Source organism: Hydra vulgaris, chromosome 12, assembly GCF_038396675.1.
Source record: "Hydra vulgaris chromosome 12, alternate assembly HydraT2T_AEP".
In the NCBI taxonomy this organism is placed as follows: Eukaryota; Metazoa; Cnidaria; class Hydrozoa; order Anthoathecata; family Hydridae; genus Hydra; species Hydra vulgaris.
The window spans coordinates 18034443-18045000 of NC_088931.1; the positions used below are offsets into that span (position 1 = coordinate 18034443).

The 10558-nt window shown below is 27.7% G+C and overlaps 1 protein-coding gene across 1 annotated transcript in view; it reads left to right on the forward strand.

The window, feature by feature from the left end:
• The first annotated feature begins 1793 nt into the window (after positions 1-1793).
• LOC100200794 (adhesion G-protein coupled receptor G2) overlaps positions 1794-10558 on the forward strand; it is a 56254-nt gene continuing 47489 nt past the window's right edge. The window contains exon 1 of the mRNA XM_065812412.1: positions 1794-2035. Within this exon, the coding sequence (XP_065668484.1) occupies positions 1972-2035 (64 nt within the window). The 5' untranslated portion in view covers positions 1794-1971. The remainder of the gene's footprint in view (positions 2036-10558) is intronic.

The following is a 10558-nucleotide window of genomic DNA, read 5'->3' on the forward strand; positions in this document are numbered from 1 at the left end:
ATTAACTCAAAGAAGCGCAGAAAATTAACGACATTATTTTATTTAAAATTGTTTAGAAAATATTTTTTAGGGAGGCACAAAGTTATTTCGTAATATTGGGGGAGGGGGGGACGGGGTCAATAAACTGTTAAGATGCGTTACCGGGGGGAGTGGGTGGGAGAAATATCAAAACTGCGTAAAGTAATTTATGAACAACCCCTTAACTTTTTTCTTACTAAATTTTTTTAGCTTATCTAAAGTCATTAATTCATCAGAAAAAAGGCAAGATATGATTTCGTTTAAAAAAAACCTTGATGGTATCGGACGTAAACAACAACAACAACTGAAGACCTTTATGATGTTTTGAATAAGTTTTTGAGCTTGAAATTATTAGTTTAACCAAGTTATCAGTGACGGATTCAGGATATTGTGGTGTTTAAGATTAACTTCCAGACATGGAGCAAACTCTAAACATGTATGTTCACATGTCAAATAATGATGCTTTGCAAAAAATTGCAATGATTGAAAACTGTGAATAAAAAAGCCCTTTAACTTCATCCCCCAACGTGAGGGGCAATAAGTTAATAAAATATTTTTTGTGCTACTCTCAACAAGACTTATATTGTAAACCCCCTGAATTTGAGGGGGTAACAAATTTATATGGTCATAAGTTTTGAACGCCTGGAGATAACATTACGAAACTTAATATTTATCGATGAATATAAGTCTAGTTGAGAAAAATATAAAAAATATTTTATATATTTTATCTAAAAAATCCTTGATCCGTAAGTTACGCGTAATAATCAACAAGATAAGTTGGCGTATTAATCAACAAGATATCAAGATAGGTCTACATCGGATATTAGTTCTGTTCTTTTTTCTAAAAAGGATAATTTTTTTGCGAGGATAATTTTTTCAATATAGTTACTATAGAAACAGCTCAATTTATAGACTGTGCTCTTCATATGCTTAACAGACTTTTCCTGATCTTTCAAGACTTTTCCTGATCTTTTAAGAATTTTCTTGACCTTTTAAGACTGTTGATATACAAACTAAAAAATAGTTTGGGGAACATTTAGAAAATATAAACAGTAATTATTTACTAATTTAAAGACAAAGTTTGGATTTGTTGGCAATAATAATAATGCAATACTCAATTAAAAAAACACTATTATTGTACATATTAACACTTTTATATTATACTTATAATGTTTAGTCCGTTTTGACTTAAAACGGAACTAGGCTTAATAATAAGGTTGCAAAAGTTAACCATATTAGTATACCTATTTAATTAGTATAGTCAATCTACAAATGGGAAAAGAATCGAGAGAAACTCTTCAATCAATGTTTGTTTTTAATTTAGACTTTCAAGAGTTAAAAAATAAAGGTCTTTTTTCAAAAAAAAAAGGAAAAACAGAATTTAATGTAAAGATGATAGTCGAATACGATGGATGTGAAAGTAGCAAATCTTTATTTAGCAGTTGGAAGTACATATTCTGATCTGTGCACATGCTCGGAAGATTAATGTTTCGATATTCAAAGAATCGAAAATTTTTCTAATCAATCAAGACATTATAACTATCGACGAAATATTTAACCAACTTGAACAAGAACATTGTTTTTAACTTAAAAACTTGCAAGAAAGAATTTTATTAATTTGAAGTTTATAAATTAAAAAATGCGTATAAACAAAAGCTTCGTATTAAATATTTATTTGTTATTACTTTTAAAAGCGATTAAATTTGTGGCTTTCCTGGAAGGATTGAAAAGAACTAAGGTACCTAATCTTTGTAAAATATTTTTAATTGTCATATTCCCTTGTATTTAGCATTTCTTACGTAACCAATAGCAAGCAGATCGTAGTATGACACGCGGAAGCATTTATCAAACAACAACAACAACAAAAATGATTATCTATATATTCAGCTAATGTTCTTTCGTGGGTTCAAATTTGTTAAATGTAGTTAAATGGGTTCAAATTTTTGATTAAAAATGTGGAGATTTATAAGTTTGTTTATTTGTTTTTTTACCGTTTTGCTAAATAGTAAAGTTGCAGGTGAGTGGATTTTTCCTTATTGAATAATAAGTTTAGTTTTGTACTATTTGTCTTATCTCAGAGAATTTTTTATTTCTTCCAAAGTTTTATCTGCGTAGTCTTAATTTAATCCTTCTTGGGCTTTTACACAAGCACTAAATTTTTATCTTTAATACAGTCCAGAACAAGACTTTTAATAATGATAACCAAAGTGAACTTGAAATTTTATATTAAGTTTTTTTAAAATAATAGTATGATATAAATTCGAATAATAGTTTATTGAAATGATTTCAAATCAATTTTATGTAACTTTGAGAAAATATTATACCGCCGTTATATAGATTTACGTAAAAATATATTCGATAAGCAATAAATAAAATTTACATTTTAATAACTTGATATATTCGTAAGGATATTATTATCTGAATTTTAATTTAGATCGGATATTATGAGTTTTTATCAGATTAGCTGTAGTTGTACGTTAGTTAAATATTTAAGTTATGATGCGAAGTTATATTTCATGTTTTTGTAAAAAATTCTTTTAAATTAATTATTTAAATATGCGTAAGAAACTGATATAAATATTTTTAATGTACCTTGTTTTATTTATTTAGTTATCAAAAAATAGTTTTATGGCTTCAAAAATTTTTTTAGTTTATAATTATAACTGATATATGTATGATATCGTTTTTGCGCTTCAAATTTAGAATTGTTACATTGGTCTAAGTATCTACTCAGCGTAGTTAAGGAGAGATCTAAAAAAAAATATTGCGTTTAGGCTCTTTCGTTTTCAAAAAATACCCTCTTCTTTTTTGAGCTTTCTGATTGGTTCATTTTTTAAAAAAAATCATGAAACTCATTGTTTTATTTTGTTTATAAATGTTTAGTGATTTTAATTTCTAGGAGTTTCAAGGTTTAGTTAATTACTATGGGGCAAGAGTTATATAAAAAGTGAAACGTTTTTTTTAGTTATGAATTTAAACGACTATAAAGAGATTAAGGAAGTAAATTGTCTGAAGTGAAAACTTTTGACAAAGTTTCGATTTTACCGTTTTTACTGTTTACGGGAAAGGTAATATATGAGGTTTAGAGCTTAAATATTTTTAAAATATTTTAATACTGGAAATGAAGAAACTTTTTATTTTTTTTTATATAACACATTTGTTTCAACTGTTTTATAAAAGCTGTTCTATCGAGTTTTATGTATTATAGTTTTATTTTGTTTAATAGTTGGATTAAAAAAAAATTAATAAAAAAATAATTATTATAAAAGAAGAACTTAAATTCTACTTTTTAATAATATATAACAGTTATAGTCAAAAAAGAAAGGAAAACACAAAAAATTGAAGGTTAAAAATATATATATTAGATTCAGAAAAATATATATTTTTAAAAATCTCTCCTTAACTACGCCAGGGGCGAATCCAGCATTTTTTGGTCTTTGAGATAGCTAACTTCCAGACATGGAGCAAACTCCAAACATTTATAAGTTTATACTTATGTTAATAAGGATGCTTCGCAAAAAGTTGCGATGGTTGGAGCCTGGGAATAAATAAGTCCCAAAATTTTCGCCCCTTGCCCCAAACGTGAGAGCAGCAAGTTGATAAAATGTTTTTTGTACTATTCTTAAATAGACTTACATTTATCAATAAAATTTAGGTTTCATAGTATAATCTCACAGCGTTCAAAAATTGTGACCACATAAAATTTGTAACCTCTTCAAATTGAGGGGGGCTCAAACTTTATATGGTCATAATTTTTGAACACTGAAATATTTTACTATGAAATTTAAAATTTATCGATGAATACAAGTATATTTAAGAGTATTACAAAAAACATTTTATCAACTTGTTGCTCTCACGTTTGGGGCAGGGGACAAAAATTTTTGGGTTTTTTTGTTCCCAGGCTCCAATCATCGCAATTTTTTGCAAAGCATCCTTATTTGACATAAGTATAAACTTATAAATGTTTCGAGTTTGCTCCATGCCTGAAAGTTAGCCAAGACCAAAAAATGCTGGATCCGCCCCTGAACTACGCTGAGTACATTTTGATAACATCGGATTTTTTAAAGTAGACAAAAACAAGAAAATGTTTCAGCCGCCAAAAAGGTAAACAAGACCATCTCCTAACAGTTTTAATATACTGCCTTCAAAGTTGTCTGGCTTAGAGTTAAGCATTTTGTTTACCAAAAACTTTATTTTATAATTTGTTTGTTGCATTCTTGATTCCTTTTACGCTCTGGAATTTCGCTCTGCCACGTAGGTCATCCATACTCGATAAGAATTGATTTACAACTGGCCTCTTCTTTATTATGTAAAAATATCAATTTCATTCAATTAAGTTGTAAAATAAACGGGAGGTTTTTTATTATCAAAATGTTTTTTGTTATATTATATTAAACTTGATAAGACAGCAAATTTGCAAGAAGTAAAGACTTCTTAAAAAGAGTCTCATAAAAAGTTTTAAGACTTAGAAAAAGAATGCATATAAGAAAAATAAAGCATCAAAGGTTTACTTACAAAAAACACTTTTAACATTAAATCCATATATAAAACTACTTAACTAAAACTACTTAACTACTTAAAGACTAGATTTTGATTTAAAGATGCCAAAAATCTTTTTATTAGTTTAGAGTTAAAATGTATATTTCTGTGCATAATTTTGTATTATTTTGTATAGATAAAGTTAGAAAAGTAAACGCATAACAGTATTTTGTGGTAATCAATGGTAATTACATTTAAGTATCATTACACCTGATTCTATTTTTAAAATTAGTGAAGCTATATGAAGTAAAAGTTGGCTCTTGATATTAAGATCATTTGGTTTCTGGTACTTTTAAAAGAATACAGAAAACCTGCAGAAACAAAATTATCTTAATATCAAGAGCCAACTTTTACTTCATATAGCTTCACTAAGTTTTTATATTTTTATTTGTATTTTCATAATCATCATAATTAACTATTTATGACACTTTTCAATTAGGATGTAGGCAGGTAGAAGACGATTATTGTCTTCTGCCTGGTACAGTAAAATTATATTAAAATCATAACATTATAAGATTATAACATTATAAAAAGTCACAAATATTGCTGTAAATAAAAAAAAAAAAGTAAATTTATTTATTAAAAAGATTTTAATATTATTTTACTAATATTAAAAGTAGTATAATAACATTAAACACTTTTAAATAAATAATTTTACATTTTTTTTTTATTGGCAGCACTATTTTTGACTTTTTATAATGCGCTGTCGTATATATTGTTATTTTTTATATTAAGTTTAATAATAATAATATTATATATATATATATATATATATATATATATATATATATATATATATATATATATATATATATATATATATATTAGCTTTACCTAGTGGGCATGCGTCGTCCAGGAGACGTCCCCGGACGACGCGTGCCCACTGGGTGAGATAATTTTTAGTTTTGAGATAATTTTTAGCTTTGAGATCTCAAAGATTATCCAAGTATCTATATATCTATACTAATGTCAAATAAGTTTTGTAAAAGATTAGGATAATTGAAGCCTTGGAACAAATAAATCACAAAACTTTTGTAAGAAACTGTAATTTTTTGAAAAGAATTTTTATTTGGCATTAGTATAATTTTAAGTATAATGTTTGAAGTTTGCTTTTTAAAATCTGCAAAAGGTTATTTAGGTTTTCTAAAAAATTGTTTCCAGACAAACATAAACTTTTTATAATAGTGTCAAATGAGGTTTTAAAAATACATATTTCGGTCTTTGCAAGTAACCTACCCCTGACATTACCCCTAACAACCTCTAACTAAGATTACAACCTCTACAGTTCTTTCAAGACAAAAATTAAAAAAAAACTTGAACTTCGTTGTTGCATTTCAGGTTCAATCAAAATTTTTATTGTCGTTAAGATAGTAGTTATGACAATGTATAGTTTATGACTCCCTTACAACTCTAATGAAAAACATCAAATAGCCATTACTTTGAATAGAAAATGTTTTAAAAATGATATTAGAAATTTATCATACTTTTGCTCAGCTTTAAAATATAAAATTATTCCTTTGAAAAGACTTTTAGTGGTCTTATTGCAAGTTGAGTGCAGAGGTTGGGGTTTGTAGCAAATAAATGCAAGACATTACCACCTGACAACTTTAAACATTAAGCATCTTTAAACTTTAAACATCTCATTAGCTGAAACCAAAAAAATAAAAAGTTAAAATTGAATTACGAATTACATTTATCATTTCAAAATTTAGATATTGAACTTACAGTTTCCCTATAGATTGATAATTATTCAAAAGACAGAAGTGCTTAATTTGTCTAAATATTTTATTCTATCTTATTAAAAATAAAACATCTTTATCTTCTGCTGCGTCTTTTCAAGATCTTTGTTGAAAAACAAGACATCTTTATCTTCTGCTGCGTCTTTTCAAGATCTTTGTTGAAAAACAAGACATCTTTGTCTTCTGCTGCGTCTTTTCAAGATCTTTGTTGAAAAACAAAACATCTTTATCTTCTGCTGCGTCTTTTCAAGATCTTTGTTGAAAAACAAAACATCTTTATCTTCTGCTGCGTCTTTTCAAGATCTTTGTTGAAAAACAAGACATCTTTATCTTCTGCTGCGTCTTTTCAAGATCTTTGTTGAAAAACAAGACATCTTTATCTTCTGCTGCGTCTTTTCAAGATCTTTGTTGAAAAACAAGACATCTTTTTTTCAAGATGTTGAAAAATGAAGAAACAAAGAGAACAAGTAGAACAATACTTTCAATAAAATTAAAATTGAATTGATAAATAATTTCTGTTTTTTACACATTATTACATTAACTTTTCTTTAATAAAAAATGCCCCTCAAATTTGAATTAGAAAACCAATTAAAACATAGCTACAATTATATTAATTAACAAATACAATATGCTTGAGCTTTCTACAAAGGAAATACACTCCTCCTTGATCCTTAAGTATCTTACACACAGCAATCAAGTTATTTTAGAGGAATTTACTGTTCTCAAACACTTGGTTGCAAAAATGGTTGTTTTGTGTTATCTTAGCTGGTTGCTTTTAAGTATAGTTTTTTGCATTTAGTGGCTTTAATTAAATTTTATCATTAGCATCAACTTACATTTTGTCAGCATCTTTTTTCATTTTGCTAACATCACCTTTATGTGCTTAATCTACCATAACATTAAATTCGCCTACCAATTCAGAAGCATTAACTTCATAAGTTGTTTCAGCCTCGCTTATCGTTTAATCTGATGCATCTGCCGTTAGCTTTATCTGCATTTTTAATATCGAACAGATCAGCTTTAATATTTAGTTTATCTTTACCCTCTATAAAATTTTCATCTTGATTCTTTATTAAACTGTTATGATCTGATAATTCATTTTCTGAATTATTTTTTGTATGTTCTCTTATTATTCTCTCTTGTTTTGATCTGATAGTTTATCTTTTGAATTATTTTACTTACGTTGATAAAACGTTAGAACAATGTTTTGCGTTGCGTTGGCCCAACATAGACCACCAACGTTTTTATATCATTTCGGTTACGAATGCGACGTCGACAACAACCAAAAAACGACGTTGGCCCAACGTTGTAATTTAAATCGACATTGTGTAATATTTTACATTGATTCAACGTTGAATTTTACGACGAACCTTGTTCGTCAAAGTTCGTGTTTTGAGTTATGAGTTGAGAGAGGGTTATAACCGTGATTAAGTAACCTCCTCGTCTGCAGCGGTCTTTTTGGCCTAGAAGAAGTGATTTAACATTCAAAAATAAAACAAAACTGAAGAACATATGATTAAAGAGGCATTATTTATATATGTTTTACCTGTTGCTTAATATATTGTTATGAAAGAAAGAGAAAAATATATTTCGAAAATATATTTTCATAATCAACTAATTTACTTGGATGAAAAGTAGTTCTTCTAAATTATACAAATATATATTTGTTTATATGCCTTTTCTCGATGCAAGCACAACGTTGATCCACTGTACAAAATCCAACGTTATTCCAATGTATATGGATCAACGTTGATCCAATGCATATAATCCAACGTTAATCATACGTTGGACCAATGTAATTTTGATGACTATTTTTAATCATGTTGTTATTACCCACCGAACAGACTTACGTTGGGCCAACGTAGGTAAAACCGTCGCAAACGTTGGCTGTTTTTTCCAATGCGAAACCAACGTTGGTTTAATGTCATTTGTTTAATGATAAAATTAATACCGACGCAACTAAAAACAGCTGGCACAGTATATACATTAACGTTGTTCCACGTTGTTCCAATGTATACGGATCAACGTTGATCCGTATACATTGGAACAACGTGGAATTTTATACAGTGGGTCAACGTTGCGCTTGCATCGAAAAAAGACAGATATACAAATATACATTTGTATAATTTATGAGAATTATTTTTCATTCAAATATTTCAGTTGATTATGGAAATGTATTTTGCTAATATATTTTTCTTTTTTTTGATGAAATATCAAGCAACAAATAAAACCAACATAAATGGTGCCTTTTTAATCAGATGTCTTTTTAATCAGATGCCTTCAACTCATTTCAAACATATGTCATAAGCAATGTAAATTCATCATCAAAGTGGCGAAAATATATATGTATAGGTACATATATACAATTATATATGCGTATAATTATTTAATATTCTATGTTAAGATGTTATGCTTGACATAAAACAAATAAATTTAATTGCGATAAAAGGTAAATATAAAGTTGTGCAAACGTAAAATACAACGTTGAATCAACTTAAAATACACCGTTTTGTTAACGTAAAATACAACGTTGTGCCAACGTAAAATACAACGTTGAATCAACGCAAAACATTACGCAATGCCGACTTAAATACAATGTTGAACCAACATTGTTTTTTGGTTGTTGGTGACGTCGCCTTTGTAACCTAAGTGATATAAAAACAACGTTGGCGGTCGGTGTTGGGCCAACGCAACGCACAACCTTGTTCTAACGTTTTATCAACGAATGTGTGCTAGCTAGGTTATGATCTAATAGTTCATTTTCTGAATTATTCTCTGTATTGGCTTTTTAAGATTGCTCTAATCTTCTAGAAAGTTTTCAATCTGAAATTTTTTCTGTTTGTACATGCAATTTTTTGTAATATATTTGAATTAATACTACGCAAACAATTTTTAGTTTTATTCTTGCTTTTAATAATAACTTTGACTCTTTACTTACTTACGTGCCTTCTAATTTTGAATCCTTTCCAAACTTTGGTTCTATGGTCAAGTCAGCTTGCAGTTTTCTTACAATCAAAACGATGTAAAATTAAGATGCTTCTTTTCCTTCAAATTAAATTACTTTAAAAAATTTACAATATATACTTCCTTAAAATATTCATTAAAAAAGCGATTAAAACATAACTACAATTAATTAAGAACTACTTAAATAATAAACTTATTTATGAAACAGAACTGCTGTCATATATTCTAGAGCTTTTCACAATGGAATGACACAGTATGTTCTGGGTTTAGAAACAACTTTAAATAACAATAATATCACTATGGTTTTCATGGAATCACATACATAGCAATCAATATTTTTGTTGTATTATAACAAATATTAAAAAAAAAAATCATTTTCTTAGAAACTTCTATTGTATTTTTTGAAAATATTTTCAAGAAAACATATATGTTTTGAAAATTAAATTAAATTTATCAAGAACGAACTATAATTTTATATGACATAGAGTTAACAAAAATGGAATAATATTAGAACTTAACCCAGTAAACAATACACAGTTGGTAAGTAGTCGGCCCGATCCTAATAACCAACTATTAGCTACACTTGGGCCAACAGTCGGCTATTTAGTTGGTGAAAAAAACGTAGCGCTTTTACCAACACTTGGCCAATTGTTTTATAAACTGTTGGTACTATTAACAGCCCAACAGTAATGAATTAGTTGGCTAACAGTTGGTACCATTACCGGCCCAGCAATATGATTTTTAAATTCGCGATTTTTAAATTCGCTTTTGCACTTTGAAAGTGCAAATGTTATAAATGTTTACAACTATCTTTACAACTTAACGTGATGGTGAATAATGAGTTGCATATTTGGAATCAAAATGAGAAATGCTATACAAAAAACTAATTATTTGCTTTTTTTTTTGACCTGTGTGATAATACAGTAATAATCATTATAATAATAACAGTTGTAATAACAATAACAACTACAATTATAATAATAACAGTAGAAATTTACAACAATAAGAATAATAAAAAAACTAGCAGTAAGCAACCCCTAATACGGGTTATGAGTAATTAAATCATTAATAACAAAAACACATTAATAACTTGATATATTATCTAAAAAATTAAATACAAATTTATCTATAAATAATATTTTAACTTTGACTCCCTATCAGCAATGTCATTGCTTATTGTTAACGACTTAAAGACCGCATTAACATCGGTTAAGTTCTTTTTAAAATCTGTCACAATACAGGTACCAGAAAATGAAAGTCAAGTAAAGCCTGCAAAAATCTAAAAAAAGAAATTTAAA